Source organism: Rhinolophus sinicus, linkage group LG02, assembly GCF_036562045.2.
Source record: "Rhinolophus sinicus isolate RSC01 linkage group LG02, ASM3656204v1, whole genome shotgun sequence".
Lineage (NCBI taxonomy): Eukaryota > Metazoa > Chordata > Mammalia > Chiroptera > Rhinolophidae > Rhinolophus > Rhinolophus sinicus.
The window spans coordinates 58,832,397-58,855,807 of record NC_133752.1 but is presented as its reverse complement, the minus strand read 5'-3'; the positions used below and the strand labels follow the sequence as shown (position 1 = coordinate 58,855,807).

General features: G+C 36.7%; 1 protein-coding gene across 3 annotated transcripts in view; it reads right to left on the bottom strand.

Moving 5' to 3' along the window:
* Positions 1–13,790: 13,790 nt before the first annotated feature.
* Positions 13,791–23,411, bottom strand: part of JCHAIN (joining chain of multimeric IgA and IgM) — a 43,386-nt gene continuing 33,765 nt past the window's right edge. For 2 of the 3 annotated variants that reach the window (XM_074324483.1, XM_019757095.2), the window contains exons 3-5: positions 18,784–18,910; positions 14,760–14,840; positions 13,791–14,080 (exon numbers count right to left, since the gene is read on the bottom strand). In XM_074324483.1, coding sequence (XP_074180584.1) covers positions 13,876–14,080; positions 14,760–14,840; positions 18,784–18,910 — 413 coding nt within the window. In that variant the 3' untranslated portion in view covers positions 13,791–13,875. Of the gene's footprint in view, positions 14,081–14,759; positions 14,841–18,783; positions 18,911–21,847; positions 22,007–23,411 lie in introns of those variants that run through there. The other variant, XM_019757094.2, reaches the window with a different exon arrangement.

Genomic DNA, 23,411 nt, shown 5'->3' with positions numbered 1-23,411 from the left:
ACTCAATGGTTAGTTTTCTTTAATAGTACATAAAATCACTTGAATAGTGATTCTACCGGTATATGCTACTATTAACATAAAGACTTATTCTTCTTGTCCTGGTAGAATTATTCACATACACTCTTCATATCTTCATTAAATAGTGTAAATTGTTTTGTAAAGTAGACATTTCTATATTGCTTTACTTAGAATACATCTAGGTATTTTGTTTTGTTTTTGTTAATAGCATTTTGGCCTGCAATCTGTATAATCCTTCCTGGAGAGAAAGAATCCTCAACAATATCTAGAAAGTTACCTTCTAACTCTACGGAGTTTCTTAGAAGAAAATTTCCTAGAACAGATTTCATAAGAAGATCTCAGAAATTTGGGAAAATACAATGTTGGAAACTTCCAGAGGAAAGGAATCTTGTCCTTTGAGTCTTCTAAAGTTTCTGGAACAGTGTCTTGCACACAGTAGCTGCCCAATAAATATTTATTGACTTACTGATTTTAGAACAGCTTTTAAATCTCCCACAAAAATACCACAGTGTGCTTTCCTACAGGTAAAAACCTTCTGGGATGCTAAATGAGCCACCATACTCTGTAGCTTTATATATTCAGCAACATTTGCATTGTAGAGTCTCAGGGTACGAAGGGATCTTAGAGGTAGATTGTCCAAGCAATCCACTAGTTACTTACTTCTACCACTGCTGCCACCATGTTTTATATTTTACTTATGCATTGAAAAATCATTAACTTATATTATATGAAACTGTCTCTTAAGAATTATCCTCATGAAAATAAAACTACATTTTATGTTTCACAACTTTTTTCATCAAAATATTTTTTAATCTAGATATGAATAGTTTCATTGTAAAACACTTTCATTTCAATATTTCATCAAAATGTATGGATCATAGATTGATTTTAGCAAACATGTTGACACATCATTTATGAGTCACGACAGCTTAATTTATCATCTGAGGCCTCTGTAATGTAAAATGTAAAAGCACAGTGGAACAAAAACATCTCTTAAATTTAAGAATGTAGAGTGAAGATAAAAGGGAAAATGTCCCTGTAAAAAATGACTTTTATCTCATCAGCACAGGTATCTTTCTGCAAATCTGGGTACCAGGCCTGAGTTCCTTACAGTAAAGTAATCATTGTGTTCGCCCATGTTAAGTTACTGATAAAATTTTAAAGTCAGCCATAAAGTTAAGGTGCACGCAGTAGAGATGGCAGGCTCTAAAGGTGATGCCCTCTTGTTTTTAGCACCCCCAGCCCAGCACCATGGTCCCAATTCTGTGGTGAGTTCCTACATGTAGTAGCCATCACCTGATAATTTTTAAAAGGCAAGGCAGATCCTGGTAGTGTGTTTCGTGGATAAAATAAAGAAAGAAGAAAATAACACCTGCAGATGGTAAATACACACAATAATCCAGCAAGTCTGACACACACCTATTGGCCTTGTAAGTTTTCTGTCTCACAGCCTATAATAGATTTCTCTAGATGGTAGTTGGGCATTGATCCTGTGAGCTGGGGAAATCTTGAACTTTTCCACTTTAATTAGGAAGCAAAATCGGATGATGAAATATAGGGTCCAGCCACCTCTGAAAACTCAACCTAGCAGCCATTGTTATGGAGATTCTTCCTCTGGCGGTTTGGATTCCCTGAATGTGTTTTACTTTGTTACATCAGTCTTAACTTTATACATCTTCAAAGAAAATTCACAAGATATGACCTTTGAGTTACTTTCATTACTTGTTTTTCCATATTTGCACCTTCTCATGTCTCCTTCAGTCATGACCTGAAGGACCCAAGAGAAGATTCATCTTACCCTCAGGAAACCAAACTTCATTTCTAAAAACCAAAAAGGGAACTAGAAATGTTGGATTTCAAATCAACAGCTCTGACCCTCCTCCACAAAACCTCAAAGGTTTCATTGTGACTCAGACCAACTGCCCAATTAAAACTCAGAAGAAAACTGCACTTGGTGGAAAACAGGTAATCACCATTTCACAACGGAATCTAGATTTTGGTTTTGCTCACCTGTTCTTCCTCGCCTCTGCGCCTCACCCCTAACCCAGTAACATCAACCATTGGAAGTAACATCTCTCACTTTGAACTCATATCCAATAAGATGTAGAAACATGATTCAGCTGGTAACAAACAAAATTCCGTGCTGGTAGAGGGGAATTCTTCAAATAAAGGAAGAAGCTGAGCTGTAATTCAACCCAGACATAATTGTGAAATAGATGAAGCTGCCTTCAGTGTCCCATCATGTCCCCAATCAAGGTCCTCTTCACTCATAGTGCCCATTTCATCTGCCTAAGGACCCAGCACCCTCGATTTCTGTGCTTTATCGGAACTTGGACAGTAATTTCCTCTGAGCGTATCCAAATAACCATGACTCATTCCTTTCTGCACTCTACAAAACAGGCATTTGTGATTGACCTGGTTAATGATTCCTTCTCAAGTGTTGGCTATTACCTAGTCCTCCCAAATCATCCCCCACACCCTTAAAGACTGAGTCTAACCATGGCATGTGTAGGGAAGAATAATGGTAGACAATGTTGGTTGGGGAGGATCTTGTCAGTCCCTCAGCTATTCAACCACACTGACAGCTGCCTCCTTAACTTAGGATTCAGGCTGTTTCTGATAGTGTTGCATATTATGACAGCTTTTCTGAACCTTTAGTGTGCATGTGAATCTTGTAAAAATGCAAATTTTTGATTCCGTGATCTGGAGTGGCATCTGCAATTCTATATTATGAACGCGCTCCCAGGTAATGTTGAATCAGCCAGTCGGTGGACAAAGTGGGAGTGGCGAGATGCTAGGCTGTTTCCTGCAAATAAGGAACACCTGCATACTCACCAGGGAAAGAACAGAAAGGTCATGACCACTGAAAAAGAAATGAATATCACCCATTTGAGGGGATGTGTATAAATGAAACGTGTAAGCGAAAGATTCGATAAAGAACCCAAAGAGAAAAGGAGAAGGCCAATCCTGTCACTAGTTTTACATTTATGTTATGCTTCTTCCGTCTCTTTTCCTTGCTCAAGTAGCTCTAGAAAGTTCTACTTCCATCCATGAAGGCCCTATTCCGTTAATAACTTCTCCAAGATTACCCCAGCTTCCCTAAGGCTCACAGCACGTCATGTTATATTTAATCACATATTGTCTTATATCCTGTGCTGATTTTTTCTTGTGCTAGTTCTGCCTAGAGAAGGAGGAAGAAAACTCCTGAAAAGTGAGGCCCAGTTCTTATTCTTCTTATGTATCCCTCAAAGCAACTGGCACTGTGCTGAGCACAGAGTGGATGCTAAATAAACATCATGTTTTCTTTAAATACATTTTGTAAATGAATAGAAATTTCTAATTTCCCAAATTTTAATGTAATAATTGATTCAAATAAAATTAATGATTAATGTATTTCTAATTACAAAATATACACTCACTGTAGAATACTTGGCAAATACTGAAAAGTAAAAGGAAACAGATAAAAGTAACACATAATCTCACTATCCAATGTTAATATTTTTGCCTTTTCTCTTATATTTGTATATTAGACGGGTCTTAAAGTAATTTTTAATGAACTATCCTACATTTCCCTTTTCACATTATATAAGCAATTTCCATAAAATTAAAAATACTTAAAACTTCATTTTTGTTGTCTGTAAAATATTCTGAAGTATACCTATATCACCATTCCCTTTAATGATAGATTTAGTTTCTTATGAATTTTCACTACCATAAATAATGTTGTGATAAGTATCTTTACGTCTCTTTGTCCATATTTCTTATTATCTCCTCAGTAGTGGAATTACTGGGGGAAATGGTCGAAAAATGTATTTTAGACAGGACAAAACACTGAATGAGAGCGATGGTTTTGGAATCTGACAGTCTTGGATCTAATGATCAGTTCTCCATATACTATTTGTTTTGGTTACTTCACCTCTTTGCATCTCAGTCTTATCATTTGTAAAATGAAGATAGTACTTAGTTCATAGGGCAGTTATGAGGATTAAATGAGATCTTGAGATTACTATGTTAAGTGAAATAAATCAGACAGAAAAAGTTGAGAACTATATGATTTCACTCATATGTGGGATATAAAACTGCAAGCAACAAAGGAACAGGACAAACAAATAAAAAAACAAAAACTCATAGAAAAAGACAACAGTTTAGTGGTTACCAGAGGGTAAGGTGGATAGGGGGATGGTAGGAGAGGATAAAGGGGATCAACTATATGGTGATGGAAGAACTGACTCTGGGTGGTGAGCACACAATGTAATATGTAGATGATGTATTATAGAAATGTACACTTGAAACCTATGTAATTTTACTCACTATTGTCATCCCAATAAATTTAACTTTAACAAATGGGTGTGTTGTATTCCACAAGTCAACCACTAGGTGGAGATGGAGGTTTATAATTCTAAACCAGTGGTTCTCAAGCAATCTCCAAGCAGCAGCAGCGCCTGGGAATTCTTGGAGAAACGCAGTTTCTCCTGCTGCACCCCAGAACTACTGAATCAGTACCTCTGGGGTGGGGCTCAGTAATCTGTCTCAGTGAGTCCTCCAGGTCAGTTTCATGCATGCTAACCTTTGAGAATCACTGATCCAATATGTTTACATTTTTCCATAATTTGTCAACTAGGAAAAGAGAAGGGCCAAAAGTCAATTAACACACAGTAACAACTGCAATTTACAGAAGTTTACTAAATGCTATAACAGCTATACTAAGTGATATACATACGTTACAGCACGTATCCTTATTTTTACAAAAAGCTAGGAGATAGTTATTTTTACTCCCATTTTCAATCAGATTGAATGAACTGCCTTTAGTGACTTGTCATTTAGTTACTAAGTATAGAGTCTGTATTCCAACCTAGGCCATGGATTCACCCACTATACTACATTGCCACCCAAAGCCAAACCTGGAAAGTCCATCAAAAGGATTTTCCTATCCCACTGCTCCCAGGTCAGGGAGTGTGTGTGTGTCTGGTTATAAGTGTGCATACATCTGTGTGTCTGTGATTGCAAAAGGAAGGGTAATTATGGTTCATTTTGAATAAAAATGACAAAAGTCTTAAAGTGAAAACAATGTTTGGCTTGGATCTACTGGTTTCTAAGGGCCTGGCAAAAAGGCACATTACTCTTATTGTTAATTAATGTAATTTTTCTCTGGCTGGTGCTAAGTGTGCTCACTTAAGCAAATGGCTGAGAACTATGCAGAAGGAAAACATTCTCACCAATAATACCCACTTATGATGGTCTTTGTAAAACATTATCCATTTAATTCAAATTAAAAAAGGACAAAAAGTATAAAAATAATTGACTTCTGACAGGTTAATGTATTGGTCACATTAACCTCAAAATGCCATGTGAACTGTAAGAAAATGTTCTAGTGGGCATAATTAGCAAAGAGCTTCTATTGATATTTGTTAAGGCTATGGCAGTGATGCAGTTTTTGTTGCCATTTACTAGATGAGTGAACCAGTCAAACTGTTAATTAATTACCCACTGAGTTAGTTTTCTCATTTACACTATAAAAGTAAACCCAAGAGTTATTCTGAGGATAAAATGAGGTGACATGGGTGAATCATGTGGCATGTAAAGAATGCTCAGTATCATCATCATCATTAAATCAGATACCTCATAATTGGCTCGTATGTTAACTCAGACCCTACAGAAGCAGAATCCAAGATGAGACTAAAAGTACAGAGATTTATCAGGAAAAACGCCTGTAAGAGAAAATAGGGTGGAAGCCCTAGAATGTCGGGAAAGCCATCAGACTCTGATGCGGGTATGACCCATACAGAGGAAAGAGGGTAAGAAGGTTGAGGAGGTAAAACTAATGGTGGTGCAGTGCTAAGATATTTTCAGTGAAGCTGATGGGGAGTCCTCAAATCAGTCACCCATCAGAAGAGTCCTGTGTCTCCCGGGAAGTGGCCTGTTTTAATATCCTTGCCACACTCAACCATCATCAGCTGGGAGCAGCCCAGGAACCTCACACAAACACAGCAGTAGGATGGATACCAGAGCCACAGGTCAAATATGCTAGCTGCAAAGAACCGAGGCTCCTTTCACAGCTGCATCATCTACATTGATTCCTTCCTGTTTCCCTGCTAAGTTTTCCATAATACAAGCAAATGTATGAATGAAACTGATAGGAAGGCTTTAATCTTTCTTCAGTAACTGTCATTTAAGAGCCACCAGCTACTCTGGATTTATATTGAGTAAGTTAATGTTTAATAAAGCATTAGATTGGTGCCTAGCACCTGGAAAGTGCTAAATTGTTATTAACATGATGGTCTTAGAGTTTAATGGAACTTCTGAAAGAAAGTAGGCCTACAAGACCAAGTTTGCTGGCCTCTTCCAGCTGGTATTTAATGAGGCAATAATGCTGGAATAGGAGCCTGTCGTGCAGGGTGTCATGCAGAGTCTCTGGTCCCGCTCCCCACAAGAGAACGCAGGACACGGTGAGGCCAAAAAGGAACACCCGCGGAGCCATAGGTAGGGGAGTCATACTAGTATATTCTCGCTGGCAGCACTATAGTCTCACTGGAAGCTGGATCCACACTGTCCACAAACCGCCATCCTAACTGCAATCCACGCTTGCCAGCCCAGCCGCCATCTTCTTGCTAGCCCCCATTTTTTGCTAGCCTAGCCATAGCAGTTATATTAGTGGCCAATGGCTCACTGGTTACAGCTGACGGCCAACTAGCCACAGCTGATGGCCATGCAATCACAGTTGATGGCCATTTACTACCTGAGCCAGCACCTGTCTATGTGAGGCCGAGAGCCTGGAAACTGCTTTCTGGGGCTCCATCCCCACAGAGCCTTTCCTACAAGAATCTGCAACATGGTGACAAAAACTTTCTATATTGGGTATGCAGAAAAAGGAAGGCAAAAATGGGGAGAGAGTAGAGAAGCCTCTTTAGAAACAGTCTCCCTCTAAAAGTTCTTACCACAAGGGAAAGAAAAAGTTTTTGTAACTATACAAGATGATGGATGTTAACTAAACTTATGTGGTAATCATTTCACAATAGATAATAAATACTAATACATACATATGTCAAGTCATTATGCTATAAACCTTAAACTTATACAGTGTTATACATGTCTATTATATCTCAATAAAACTGGGGGGAAATCTCCCATAAATTCTCATAACACTTTGGAACTTATTTCTATGCCTTTATGATGAGATTCTGCCAAATGACTAATTATTTATGCATATATATTGTCTCCTCATCTAGGCTGTACTCATGTTCACTCACTCAACAAATATTTACTGAGTACCTCAATATGGCAGGTGCTGGGGATGCATCACCAGGCAAAATAAAAATGCCTGCACTTGTGGAACTTATGCTCTGGTAGGGGGAGACAAATCATAAACAAGATTAGTAAGTAAATTATATAGTTTGTTTGAGGGTGATAAGTACACGGGGGAAAATCAACTAAGGTATGACAATAGGTTTACAATTTTTAAAAAATGGTCAGGTAGCCCTCATGGAAAAGATGACAAGTGGGCAGACTTCTAGAGTGTGAATGGCGATGATGACTATCGTGGGGCACTTCTCACAGCTGAATCACTAAAAAAATTTAGCACAGTTCCTCGCATGAGGTAAATATTCAATAAATGTTTACTGATTAAATAAAATTCATAGACTTGGCTAAAACCAAATGCTAGATTGAAGATTAAGAATGATGTATCTTTAGCACATCAAAACCATGATTCCTTCTGAAGCACCACCAGAGTGTCTGCCTTATTCCTTCAACAAAAAAAACCACTGAATAAGCCACATGAACACAGCAGACGTTATTAAAAATTACTATTACCATTAAAAAAAATAATAACTCCTCTTCAAGAAACTCACTTTTACTAATCCATCTCCCATTGTTTTAAATCCATAATCAGCATTTACATTCCACAGTACCCTTAGATATGTAAGTCAATTGGCTGTGGCTTTCTGCCATAAATATTATGGAGAGTTCCGGTCAAGACGGAGTAGTAGGGAAACGCTGTGCTTACCTTCTCTCAGGACCACATCAAAATTACAACTAAACTACAAAACAGCCATCGTTGAGAATCACCTGAAATCTTGCTGACCCAAAGCCTTACAACTAAGGATGTGCAGAAGAAGCCATTTCGAAACTGGTAAGAGTGGCAGAGACGCGGAACAAGCTGGCCCCACACCACCTGTGACTGCTAAAAATGGTCAGGTGCTGGGGTGCTGGAGGACCAAGGAGGTCCAGCCCCTTCCCAGCCAGTTTCCACTGCTGGGGAGAGAAGTCCCCATAATTTCTGGCTCTAAAAACCAGCAAGATTGTGACTGAGTGAGACGGAGGGTGGCTGTACCCCCAGGCGCTCCTCTTAAAGGGACTATGCAAAGACTTACCGAGGGAATCACTGGCTCTGAGTTCCGGCTCTGGGGCAGCAGCTGGACAGACGACAGGGACATATGGGGGGAGCTGAGTTGTCTGGTTTCGGGACGGGGGCTTAAGGGGCAGCTGTCCCAGATGGAAGAGCTGGTGGAAGCCATTGTTTCCTTTGTGAGCCCTCCCCCTTCCCGGCATGCAGCCACAAATGGCCTCCATATCTGAGTCTCCACTGTTTCATCTTCCATGCTCTGATGATTTGAGATTCTGCCCCACCCAACTTTCAGGCATACCCAAACCACTTTCAATGGCCTTTTTGTACAAACCGCCTGCCTTGGGTCATGCTGCAGATTTTCCTAGGGTCTCGCAAAGGTTCGCAGAACCCAGACGAGCAGCATCTGGCTTGAGTATGTCTGGTACCTCTGGTTGAGCAGCCCTAAGCTCAACACTAGCGGCAGCTGGCTTTGGTTCACAGTTTGGCCTCTTGAGGCACTTCCAACCATGGCATGGGTAGTATCCAACTGCAAATTGCTTTGTGGCTCCTGCAGGATGGCCCTAAGTGGAGCATGGGTTGTGGCTGAACTTGACCTGCAGTGGGACCCCACCCATGTGGCCCTGGGTCTGGCGCCCCAGCAGCCAGCTTCAAAACGAGCTAGAGCATCACCCAGCTGCCTCCCAACACACCCAAGTGGCGGATTGGGCAGGCAACAGAGCCCTGCGGAGGCAGATCCTGCTCTGTAGTTTCAGCCCCTGCACCACAACTCCTCCACTGTAGTCACAGCTAGTCCTCACAACCAATTGCCAGAGGGTCAATCCCTCCCACTGACATGCAAACAGCAACTGAGACTTAACTACAAGAAAAGGGCACAAGCAATCCACATAAGGGACACACCTGGAGTACATGGCTAAGGTGACCAGAAAGACTGTGCCACTGCACCCCACAGCACTCCTACTATAATACATAAGGCCACGCTACTAAGACCGGGAGATATAGGAGCCCTGCCTAATACACAGAAACAAACACAGGGAGGCAGCAAAAATGGGGAGGTAAAGAAACATGTCCCAAATGAAAGAACAGAACAAAGCTACAGAAAAAGAACTAAACAAAATGGAGACAAGCAATCTACCAGATGCAGTGTTCCAACACTAGTTATAAGGATGCTGAAGGATCTCAGGGAGAACTGCAACAAAGAGATAGGAAACATAAAAAGGGAGATTGAAAACATAAAAAAGAACCATAAATAAAGAATACAATAATGGAAATGAAAAATACATTACAGAGAATCAACAGTAGATTAAAAGAAGCAGAGGACTGAATCAGTGATTTAGAAGATAAGGTAGAAGAAAACACCCAATCAGGACAGCAAAAAGAAAAAGAAAAAAATGGAGTAAAGTTTAAGGGGCCTCTCAGACAACATCAAGCATACCAACATTCGCATTATAGGGGTACCAGAAGGAGAAGAGAGCAAGGAACTGAAAGTCTATTTGAAGAAATAATTACTGAAAATTTCCCTAACCTGGTGAAGGAAATAGATATACAAGCCCAGGAATCACAGAGTACCAAACAAGATGAACCCAAAGAGGCCAACACCAAGACACATCATAATTAAAGTGCCAAAGGTTAAAGACGAAGAGAGAATCTTAAAAGCAGCAAGAGAAAAGCAGTTAGTTACTTACAAGGGAGCTCCCAGAAGACTGTAGGTTGATTTCCCAACAGAAACTTTGCAGGCCAGAAGGCATTGGCAGGAAATATTCAAAGTGATGAAAATAAAGGACTTACAACCAAGATTACTCTACCCAGCAAAGCTATCATTCAGAATCGAAGGACAAGTAAAGAGCTTCCCAGACAAGAAAAAGCTAAAGGAGTTCATCACCACCAAACCAGTATTACAAAGATTCTTAGAGGGACCAGGGAGTAAATTTAACCAAAGAAGTAAAAGATCTGTACTCAGAAAATTATAAGACACTGAAGAAAGAAATGAAAGAAGATACAAATAGATGGAAACACATACCATGTTCATGGATAGGAAGAATTAATATAGTTAAAATGTCCATACTGCCTAAGGCAATATACATATTCAATGCAATTCCTATCAAACTACCAACGACGTTTTTCACAGAAATAGAACATATAATCCTAAAATTTATATGGGACCATAAAAGACCCCGGATAGCCTCAGCAATCTTGAGAAATAAGAACAAAGTGGGAGGTATAACAATACCTGACATCAAATTATACTACAAGGCTACAGTAATCAAAACAGCATGGTACTGGCATAAAAACAGACACATAGATCAATGGAACAGAATAGAGAGTCCAGAAATAAATCCATGCCTATATGGCCATTTAATCTACGACAATGGAAGCAAGAATGTATGGTGGGGTAAAGACAGTCTATTCAATAAATGGTGCTGGGAAACCTGGACAGACACATGCAAAAAAATGAAGCTGGACCACCTCCTTACACCATATACAAAAATAAATTCAAAATAGCTTAAAGACTTAAATGTGATCTGAAACCATAAAATTCCTAGAAGAAAATATAGGAAGAAACTTCACAGACATTACCCGGAGTAAGATTTTTACCGATATATCCCCTTGCGCGAGGGAAGTAAGAGAAAAAATAAACATGTGGGATTACATCAAACTAAAAAGTTTTTTCACAGCAAAGGAAACCATCAATAAAACCAAAAGGGATCCTACTGAATGGGAAAAGATATTTGCCAATGATATATCTCATAAGGGGTTAATATCAAAAATTTATAAAAAAAACTCACTCAACTCAACTTCAAAAAAACAAACAACCCAATTAAAAAATGGGCAGAGGACATGAAGAGACATTTTTCTAAAAAGGACATACAGATGGCAAACAGACTTGTGAAGAAATGCTCAACCTCACTAACCATCAGAGAAATGAAAATAAAAACCACAATGAGATACCACCTCACCCCAGTCAAAATGGGTATCATCAATAAATCAACAAACAACAAGTGCTGGCGCCGATGTGGAGAAAAGGGAACACTTGTGCACTGTTGGTGGGAATGCAGATTGGTGCAGCCACTATGGAAAACAGTATGGAGGTATCTCAAAAATCTGAAAATGGAACTACCTTATGATCCAGAAGTTCCACTCCTAAGTATCTATCTGGTGAAATCCAAAACTGCAATTCAAAAATCTTTATGTACTCCTATGTTTATTGCAGCACTATACACAATAGCCAAGACCTGGAAACAACCGAAATGCCCATCAGTAGATGACTGGATTAAGAAACTGTGGTACATTTATACAATGGAGTATTATGCAGCCATAAAGAAGAAAGAAATCTTACCATTTGCAACAACGTGGATGGACCTAGAGAACATTATGTTAAGTGAAATAAGTCAGAAAGAGAAAGACAAATGCCATATGATCTCACTTATATGCGGAATCTAAAGAAAAGAATAAGTGAATGAACTAATCAGAAACAGTTTTGGAGACATAGAGGAAAAACTGAGGGTTGCTAGAAGGGAGGGGGGTGTGGATAAGGAGGAAGGTGAGGGGATTAGAAAATAGTCAGTAACCACAAGATGGCCACGGGGTTTTGAAAATTAATTTGGGGAATGTAATCAATAATGTAAAGATTTTGTAGGGTATCCGATGGACACGTGTCCCATTTGGGAGACCACCTCAGGGATGATGTAGATGCCTGATCTCTGCACTGTACACCTGAAGCTGAACAACAATGAATGCCAACTATAATTTCATATATATATATATATATATATATATATATATATATATATATATGTACATGTATGTATGTATATGGTTACAGGAAGCAGAGTACAGCATTAGGAATAGAGACAGTGGAAATGTAATGGCTCAGTGCGATGTCAGAGGGATAGTGGTTGGGGGGAGAGGGGTTCTCACAGTGTGAGGGATATAAATGATAAACGTCTAAGTTTTGCTTTGTCTTGTGCACCTGAAAGTAATAAAATATTTTTTTATTTTTTTTAAATGAAAATAAATAAATAGTCAATAACAACATACCTATCAACAGTTACTTTCAATGTAAATGAAATAAATGTTCCAATCAAAAGACAGGGGGGTTGAATGGATAAGAAAATAAGACCCTTACATATGCTGCCTACAGTCTCACTTCAGATCAAAAGACACACACTGAAAGTAAAGGGACAAAAAAAGATATTTCATGAAAATGGAAACAAAAATCTGGGGTCTCAATACTTATACCAGAAAAAAACAGACTTTAAAACAAAGACTATAATAAGAGACAAAGACGGACCTAGTAATCCCACCTCTGCGTATATATCCGAAGAAACTCAAAATGCTATTTCAAGGGGTCTGCATCCATATTTTCATTGCAGCATTATTTACAATAGTGAAAATATGAAGACAACCTGGGTGTCCCGAATGGATGAATAGATAAAGAAGTGGCAAATACATACAATGGAGTATTACTCAGCTGTAAAAAAGAATGAAATATTGCCATCTGCGATTACATGGATGGACCTATAGGGTATTGTGCTGAGTGTAGTTAAGTCAGACAGTGAAAGACAAATGTCATATGATTTCACTTATAAGTGGAATCTAAAGAGCAAAATAAACAAACAAAACAGAAACAAACTCATAAATACAGAAAACATCTTGATGGTTGCCAGATAGGAAGAGGGTTGAGGGTGGGTGAAAAAGGGGAAGGGATTAAGAAGTACAAATTGGTAGCTACAAAATAGTCATGGGGATGGAAAGTAAAGCATAGGGAATATAATCAATAATATGGTAATAGCTATGTATAGTGCCCAGTGGGTACTAATCAGGGGGATCACTTCATAATTTATATAAATGTCTAGCTACTATACTATACACCTGAAATTAATATAAAATAATATTCAATGTCAACTGTAATTGAAAAATTAAAAAGGGGGGGAAACAAAAGGGAATAAGAGGTTCAAAGTTCCAGGTATAAAACATAAGTCTTGGGAGATGTAATATACAGCATAGGAAATATCGTCAATAATATTGTGATAGTGTGGTACGGTGTCAGATGGTTGCTGGACTTACCATGGTGACCACTTCTTTAGCAGAGGGAATATAATCATAATATGGTAATAACTATGCATAGTGTCAGGTGGGTACTGTTGAATAATTACGATGTACACCTGAAACTAATATAATATTGTTTATTATAAAATATAAATCTAAATAGAAAGTTTATGTGCCATGATAAACACTATGTTTGTCAGAAGGGACCTTGCATTATTTAATTTTAGGTTTAAATGACAAAAATACCTCAAATATGTACATGTATGATTCAGTGATTATTGTATAATTACATCATACTTACAAACTATCAGTAATAAATTGTTTTAACTCACATACAACAAAGTTAACATAAACTTTTCCAATAAATTATTCCACACATGTATATGCTTATTGAATCTATTTAATTGTTCAAACTGTTAGAGAATAATATTTTTGAATACAAATTTCATTAGATTCAGTTACTTAAATTAGTCAGAAAAGCAGGAATCCGGGGTCAAGGCTGTTTCCACCATTATGGTCTTACCACCATATAAAAGTGGGACCCTATTTGTGTAGCACTTGTTTCTGTCATAAGCGTAACAGGTCTCATTGTCTTCATCACAGATATTGCTCTGGGTGACAGTAATTAGTTGATTATCCAGCTCCACTTCCGTAGGATCACATTTTTTACAGCTGGAAAACAAATATATGCATTAGACAATACCCATTAAATGTTGTCTCAGAATCTGAGTAACTATACATTTCTAAGTGAAATAAATTACTTCTTGCAGGTCTGACCTGACAACTGACAAAGGGTAACTCCTTTCAGAACTCAGCTGTTCTACGATACAGAACAGTTTATGGGGATTTTCTACCTTTAATATATAAAAAATTAGTTGACAGTAAGCAATATGATATGATAATATGATTGCTTTGTCTCTACCATGCAACAACTTCTACTCTGGTAGGTTTTTTCCCAATTATACATATATTAGGATTATACAAGTTGCTTATAGTGACAAGGATTTAAAATAAAAAATAAAAATGGTTTGAAATTGGATTCTACAGTTCCCAAAGAATCACCGGCATGCTGATATGTCTGAAATCCAATTATCGAGTTATTAAGACAAACTGACCCTTCCTGTACTAATGGCAAAATTTCTTCACAATAAACTTATAGCTGCCTTTTATTTGCAATAAAGTTTTGTGAATGATACCTAATTATTAACAAAAATTAATGTATTCAAAAGTTCAAATTATATTGGTAAATATTTATACCTCAACATATTTTCCAAAACACTCTTACTAACAAGTTCATTTTTAAAAGTTATTAACTTCCATATCTATATTAGTATGAAGAAAAATCTCTTACAGGTCAGACAAATGGTACACAAATTTGGTTCTCAATGGTGAGGTGGGATCAGAGATATTCTCCCTGTTATTCAGAGGAACCCTAAAAAAAAGAGAGAAAGAAAACAAATCAAAACAATGAAACTGCAGATATTACTATTTTTGGTTAATAGGCATATGACAGTACTTACTCCTTCATGAGGCTCTTTAGTACATTTAGCACTCTATAAGCACTCTATTGTAATACTCCTACTCAGATTTCACAGTAATTTGCTATATTTTAAACATTTCCCATTAAAAATAAACCTCACTGCAACTCCTCAATGTCAATGATCTTTGCTTACGTGGCAAATCCCTGCTTTTCCTTTAAAAATCAGCTCAAGTTTTACCCTCTCTATAATTACTGTGATCCCATCCTCACCCCTCAATAAACTCCTTCATCTGTAGTCTCATTAATGTTCATATATCCTTATTATAAAAAGTGTCATATCATAGTTGCTTGTCTACAGAGTAATTGCTTCCCTAAACTACAGTAAGTTCCTTGAGGCAAAAACATGTACGTATTCCCAGTGCCTCGCTAGATGTGCGGCATGTAGAATACGTTTAACAGTTGTGGAATGAATGGACAGATATTATTACCCATATTTTTGAGAGGCAAAAGTTATAAACCAGAGAGGTCAGCAACCTATCCAAGATCACATAACTATAACTGGAATCCACATCTCTTGATTTGGTGATGTTCCATGAAAAATTAAATAATCTTATCAACTAGTTTAGTTGATTCCATTAACTTTTACATTTTTTCATCTATATCATCATTTCTTCTCACATGAACCCCTCCTTGCCAAAAGATACAAACAAAGAAAAACTTTTTTTTCCTCACTTAGTACTTAGCAATACCATCCACATAAATATCCAAGCAAAAACTTGGACACCGTCCTTGAGTCTTCCCTCTTTGTCATGACCTATATCTAATCCATCTCACAGTTCAACTGATTCTAATTCTTTGCATCTGTGAAATCCATCCACTTGGTTCAGGACACCACCATTTCTCTCCTAGTAACACCCTACCTACTTCAGTCTTGATCCTCCAATGCAATAGCCACATTATTGCTAAAATGCTTTTCTAAAATACAAGCCCAATTTCCCTCTACTTAAAACCCACAGTGTCTCCCCACAGACAACAGGGTCTCCTTAAGATGGCCTGGAAGACACTTAACTTCGTGGTATGCCTCTCACTCTCCAGCTTCATCTCTCACCATGCCACCCTCTTTACACCAGATGCCAGCCGTAATAACACTTTGCAATTCCACATATTTACCATGCTGTTCTCATCTCCATGTCCTAACAATAACAACAACAACAAAATAACAGTTCCAACATTTACTAAGTGCTTACCATGTGCCTGGTACTAAGCTAAACATGTTTCATGATGATCTCCTATGACCCTCCCAGCAACCCTGTTTCCTTTTCTTAGAATGATCTGCCTCACCTGGCAACCCGGTCATTCCCCACACCCATTTACCCAGTTAACTCCTACTCAAACAGCTAACAGCCATCATCCACTTCCATCACTTACTCCAAATATCCCTTCTTGCCTCCCACTGCCACTCTCCACCTGTCCCCCAGGACTGAACTAGGTGCCACTCCTTTAGTGCTCCTGTAACATCCTATGCCAATTCCTGTCACTGCATTTACAATACTGTATTGTAATTGTTTAAAGTTCCCTACTTGACTATAAATTCTTCAGTGGTCCCAAGCAATCATCTGTGGCATTCAGTAGCACTCAATAAATGTTTGCTGAATGAACGAAAGGATCTATTCTTTATTAGACTGTAAAGGCTCTAGTAGTATCAGAAAAGGCTTTAAATAATGAGAAAGATAAGGGAATAAACATGTGTTAGTGTCTACAGTGGGTCAAACACTATTCTAGAAGCTTTTATACATTATCATATTTAATCCTCACAATTCTATAAAGTATGTGTGTATATCTACATATATATACATATACGTATAGTTACATACCTATATGTATATATATATAACATATATATACGTGTGTATATATATATGTTATCCCTTTTTTAGTTTCGGAAACAGGCTCAAATTAGTTAAATAACTTGCCCAACATCACATTGTTAGTAAGTGATAGAGTTGGGAATAATACCATGACATAACAACGATGATAGAACTTTCAGAAATGAGATCCGAGGGCCGGCCCAGTGGCTCAGGTGGTTGGAGTTCCATGCTCCTAACTCCGAAGGCTGCTGGTTCGATTCCCACATGGGCCAGTGGCTTCTCAACCACAAGGTTGCCAGTTTGATTCCTCGACTCCTGCAAGGGATGGTGGGCTTATGCCCCCTGCAACTAACAACGGCAACTGGACCTGGAGATGAGCTGCGCCCTCCACAACTAAGATTGAAAGGATAACAACTTGACTTGGAAAAAAGTCCTAGAAATATACACTGTTCCCCAATAAAGTCCTGTTCCCTTTACCCAATAAAATCTTAAAAAAAAAAAAAAAGAAAGAAATGAGATCAGAGAACCATCTATATACATCAGGCAAAGTGGATGAAGTAACTTAATTATCTGAATTCAGAAAATCATAGAATATCATAAAAAGAATCATGTCACAGAAGAAAAGAATGCATCAGAGAATCATGGAGTGCCATTTAAAAATCTGTAGGTTTAAAATAAAATAGATACTCTACTTAAACATGCTTTAGATGCCAATGTCATGGATGCCATCCTCCAAGTTATGTGCTTCTCCAATTGTTCTGTCTCTAATAGGGAACTTTGTGGTATAGAGTCTGCTAGAGGAAGGAATACCTAAGCTGAAACATACAGGTTGAGGAGGAGCTAACCAGGCTGAGGGGGATGAGACTTCTTCAAGCAAAGGAACTAATATACGCAGAAACAGAAGAAGAAGAAAGCACTGTGAGTGTGGAAAAATAAAGGCACTACAAGGTTGCTGGATTTTCAAACAAGGCAAAAAAAATGGCGATGGAAGAGAATGAGAGTTATGCTGAGTGTTGTAGGTTAAGCTGAGGCACTTGTAATTTATCCTAATAATGTTGGGGAAACCAGCAGAGGGATTTTAAAAAATATAGTAATAACTGACACATAAGTTAGGTGAATAAATAACAGCCAAATATTTCTTGCCAGAAACTATACAGTCTTTAAAAGGAATAGATCTCAACTTATCTTTATAATAACCCCATGAGATACATACTATTTCCCCCCATTTGGAGATGAGAAAGTTGAAGTTTAGAATGGGTGAGTAATTTGCATACAAGAGCACACAGCTTTAAGTGACCCAGCCAGAACTTAAAACAAAATTTTAAATACATTATACTTCTCCCATTGATTAAATGGGATTGAATGCCACGTTCTGTTTCAATAAGAAATACTTGATCAGGGGTAAACTATTCAAGGCAGGAGTGGTTCACAAGGAAGACATTTACTGATTGGATCCAATAGGAATCTCATTTCTTAAATATTATTAGCAATTTTGCTATTGAATAAGATGGTCATAGCTTATAATTTAGACGATGTGTGAAATGAAATCTGAGTATCTGAAGTCCAATATACAAGGGAAAACTAAATCAAATTAGTCATTTGATTAGTCTACCTTACCTTTATGCAGATAGTTGAGTTCAGTGTAAAATACTAAGTAATCCATATATGGCACAAAGTAAGGCTTTGAGTGTTATCTCAAGTTTCAGTTTGAACTGATCTAGGACAACTAAAAGTTCTGATTCAAATAGAAATAACTGCATATAAACAGGGCATGCTGATGATTAGATCTGAGCCTTCAGTTCTAATCTTATCTAGCTGACTGGTTTTAGATAGTGTGGAAACCTTGTTCCTTTTCCAACTTGTTCATAATGGGCTCAAACCCATTAATCAGATTCAACCTGCTGTAAGGAGCTGCACATCAAAAAGAGGAGCAAAGATACAGGTATTACATTCAAACAACGGCTAATATCACAGAGGATATCTGCTTACAATATGAAACAAAAAAGAAAATAGAAAACACCACGTACTTAATTCTGATGTTTCTCTCCACAACGTCTTGACTAGGGTCTTCGGGAGAAGGGACGATCCTGGAAGTAATGCGGGCACACTTACATTTGTTGTTAACAAGGAGAGTGCTTTCATCTTCATCTTGGGCTTGAAAGATAAAACATAAGAAGACACAGAAATGAAAGTCTATTTATAAACTTCGTATTGAAGTTTAACCTATCTTAGAGAAAAGTTAACCTATCTTTTCTCCTGCAGAAAAACTAAGTTTTGTAGTTGATCAGTTTCAGCTTTCTCAGTTTGTTCTCCTTCCTAATCTAAAATAGCTAAGTGGAATCTCAGAGCATAACAAAGGAAATCCAAATGGAGCACAAAAGGAATTTTTCCCTTGAACCAGTCTATGGGAACCTGAACTGAAAGAATTTGGTTTTAATCTAATGCTTTACATATAGGCACAGCTCTCTGAATGATATAGCCTTGGAAAACATCAGTGCCAAATGCCAAAATAAGAGGAAAAAAACCAAAAAGCTAGACTGCATTTCTCTCAGACCAGAATAATCCATTCAAAAGTGAACAAAAAAAATAACGTTAGCCTTTATAAACTCAGTTGGAAGTGTTACATCTTTCCATATATATTTTTTGCTTAGATTGCATGTTTTCCCCTAATATAATCTTATTTTGTAAGACTTTTAAATATTCTCCACTACAATTTTCCTAAACTTAATTATATCCTTCTTTTTCATAATAACAATCAGGATATCATGGTATAATGATTCAGTCAAATAAAATAATAGGTGCTATATTAATACTTCTTATAAGAATTATCTTAAAAGTTATAGTATATATAAAGTGCTATAAATTTGCAAAAACAATTTAGAAAATGTTGAGAAGTATAAGCTATATTTAATGTAATATGCCTGGGTAAAGAAAAAAATTAATAAATGAATGAATACACAGATGACCATTAAAGCCTTAACTCTGAATGTCAACATTTATTGTTTAATCTGAATATTAGACAAAGAGGTCTGGTAAGTATTGCAAAGAATAAATTTTGAAAGTATCTTATTATCTGGACTTAGATCAGTTAACTCACATTTAAAGAGTTAATAATAGCTTTATTTAATAGTGCTAACTAAATAATAATAATGCTAAATATTTTTTTCTATAATTTTAGCTAAGTGACCTTTAAAATTTCTTCCCATCAAGTCTCAACTAAAAAAACAAACAAAAAAAGATTTAGAACATGAATTCAATTTATAAAGGTTAAGTGATTCAGATGAATATCATTGTAACTGGAAGTCTAATTATTCCATAGATGATCCCACAGCACAGAGGACCTAATGGCAGTATTTCAATCTTAATGATAACAGTCATTACAGACATTTTAAGACTATTGTTATTGTGCTTATAATTGTTTGAAGTACTTTATAATGCATTATTGTGCTATTATTCATAGTTCTTAATAACTCTTCTTATAAAAGTCTGTAAGATATTGGAGAAGAAACATTATGAAGTCAATTCAAGATAATAACTCTTAACATTTCGAAAAAAAATAAATGGTGTCCTCTTCCCTTCTCCTGTACTCATGACTCTTAGTTTTTCTCAACAAAATACAAATGTGCATGTATTGAATCAAGTATGTGACTTGACAATTAAGTCTTAAATAGAAAATGTCTATATTTTATTTATGGCATATAATTTCTTACCAGAAAACCTAGGGGAAAACTATCATTACTGTTATTATATAAAAATATTAGGCAGCCTAATATACCTACCAGAAAATGCACAAATACTTTCATTCACCAAGACTTCTAAGATTCTAATATGCTGTCTCACTGACGCATTATTTTTCCTAATAAACCTGTTATTATAGACTGGGCCTTAATTTATTTCAAGAGCACCTGAGACATAGCAGGCACTCAATAAATACTTGTTGAATTTAATTCAGATCAAACAAATAAGAAAATAGACTTAGCACATACAAGGTGTGAACATAATGAGTTTACTAAAATGTGATTCTCTCACACAGGCAGAATAGGATAGTAGTGTGAGCTATAGGGTCAGATGGCCTGGGTTCTACCTACCACTTGCTGGCTGTGTGACATTAGGTAAGTTATTTTGCCTCTCTAAACCTCAATGGGCTCAACTATCTGTCAGAAATTAAAATAGTACCTATCTTCAAACGGTTGTGAGAATTAAATGAAATATTAGGTTGGTACACACACACACACACATTTTACATATATGTTTTTAGGTATATAAACATATATTTACACAAAAGATATAATATACGTTTTACTATTACTACCAGCATCTTCATATTGTAAATATTATTAGAAATTCATTATTCTTAATGCTAAATTAGTACAACAATGCATGTTAAGTGACTATTCTTAATTATATCATACTCAGTCTTGAAATAAGATTAAGTCCAGTAAGTATTAGAAACAATCCAGCCAAATTGTATCACTTCTAATTCATGTGCCCTTCTAGATGAAAATGATTAAATACTGTACTTCTATATTAAGAATGTATTCCATTTTCTACAATAGTTTGAAGGGTTAATAAACAAAATAACTGAAGTTCAGCCATCAAGTTGTAGGCACCCTGTAGAACATTAAACATTGTTAAAGAGTCATAATAAATCTGCAGGCTCAGATCCAAGTTGTTAGAACTAATACCAGTCTCTCTTGGAAAATAAAATCCCAATGCATTCTATGTTGTATTTACAGTAATTATTACTTCATTTCTCCAGAATATTAATTTAAGACACTTGAGGAGAGGACTACTAATTTTCAAAGTTCAATATGGATATTCACATAAGTACAGCTATTAGTACTTATATAGAAATACATATTTTTACTAAGAAAATAAGTAGGCAAAAAAAGTAAGATAAAAGAAAAATACAAAGAATTACAGTGATCCTTGTCTGAGTAAAGATCACTGCCCATATAAAGATTAAGTCATGTTAAAAAAATGTGGCCAGCTAACTGGTCAACCAAAGCACAAACATATGTTTAAATCTGAAGAACAGATCTGTGTCATATTTTTCCTTTTATCTGGGTTCATTTTCAAAATACCACATACCTGTCACAAGAACAGCCTTAAGAAAAATGGCAAGGACTCCCCAGAAAAGCAAATGGTTCTTCATCTTGACTTCACTTCTTTTGAAAACTGGAGCTAAAACTGTCAGGGTTAAGGTGTGTGATGCATAAGGAGTGTGCAAATGATGGTGCTTCTGCTTTCTTAAAATAACGCTCCAGGCAGCTAACCAACTGAAAACAATCACAACTGCGGTTGAAGTCTGAAATTTTAATGCACTGGAAAGAAATGTATGGCTCAGATTTATGTATTTTCTTCCAAAGCCTCCCCAAAAGCCATGTTTTGATGCAATTACTTTTTATTTTACACTTACTCTACATACTTAACCCAAGAGACTAATAATAATTTCAAGGTAAGAGTCCACATTAAGAATATTTAAATAGGACTACTCAACTTAATTACCTACATAATAAAGTTTTCAAATATCTATGACATTTGTTGTGCCTGGAACAATAAATGAAGGGAAGAGAAAGAGGACAAATGAATTCAAGCTCGTTAAGGTCCCAATTGTATCTTATGTCAACTTTTTCTTCTAGTCCTATGAACCAAGCTATCAGATTTAAATATACACATTACATGTCACATATATAATATATACATATTCTGATAAAATTCTGAGAACTTTCAGTTACTTTATAAACTCAAACACGGAATTGGAATTAGAAACAGGTGGATTCTAGGTGTAACAGTTACCACATTTTAACCTGATAGCATTAAGGCAGACCTTGTGTTTGCTCATCTAGTAACACCTTTCAGAGCTGTAAACCCATGAAATGATTTTCATCTGAGATGCCTCAACAGCAAACTGAATCACTGTAGTATGTCTTGTAAATTGTTTTTCATTAATTAGTGCAAAAGTATATACATAAGCTTTTGGACAGGGCAATCCCCTCCCTTCTTCCCTAACATGCTATGATTTCCTGTCTCTTAGGCGGGCTTGTTCCAAGAACATGTTGGCTACATTTATATTAACATCAAATCTATGTTACTTTTGGTTCTTGTTCTCTCATTTTTTAAGGGTCTCCTAGAATTTTGAGAGATACTAAAGAATTTTTCAGGATCGTAAGTAGACAAGCAGATTTCACACCTACCAGTACAAAATGGCAGAATAAAAGCTATTAAAAGGCTGGCACATAATTACACTCCTTCAATCAATATGTATTGAAAGACTAGCAAGAACAGAGTGCCAGGCATTAAATCACACAATATTACTATACTGTCAAACTTTACTTTCTTTTCATTTCTACTATTATAGCATTTAGAAACTATGTGGGGTTAAGAGAAATATACTGGAGTCACATGAACAATTATGTGTAGTAGAAAAAGAAACAGATCTGAAAGCACATTATTTTAGTATGTGGTCAGGATGTCAAAACAAATTATCAACCATTCAAGAGCTCCTCATTTCTAACGGTAGTTTCTAAAGAACTGATCACTCCAAAAAAAGAGTAATTAGAAGTTAGCTGGACACTTTTTTTTAAAGTCATTATTCCCCTGAAAATAAACTCAAGGCTAAACTGCCTTGAAAATAAACTCAAGGCTAGACTGT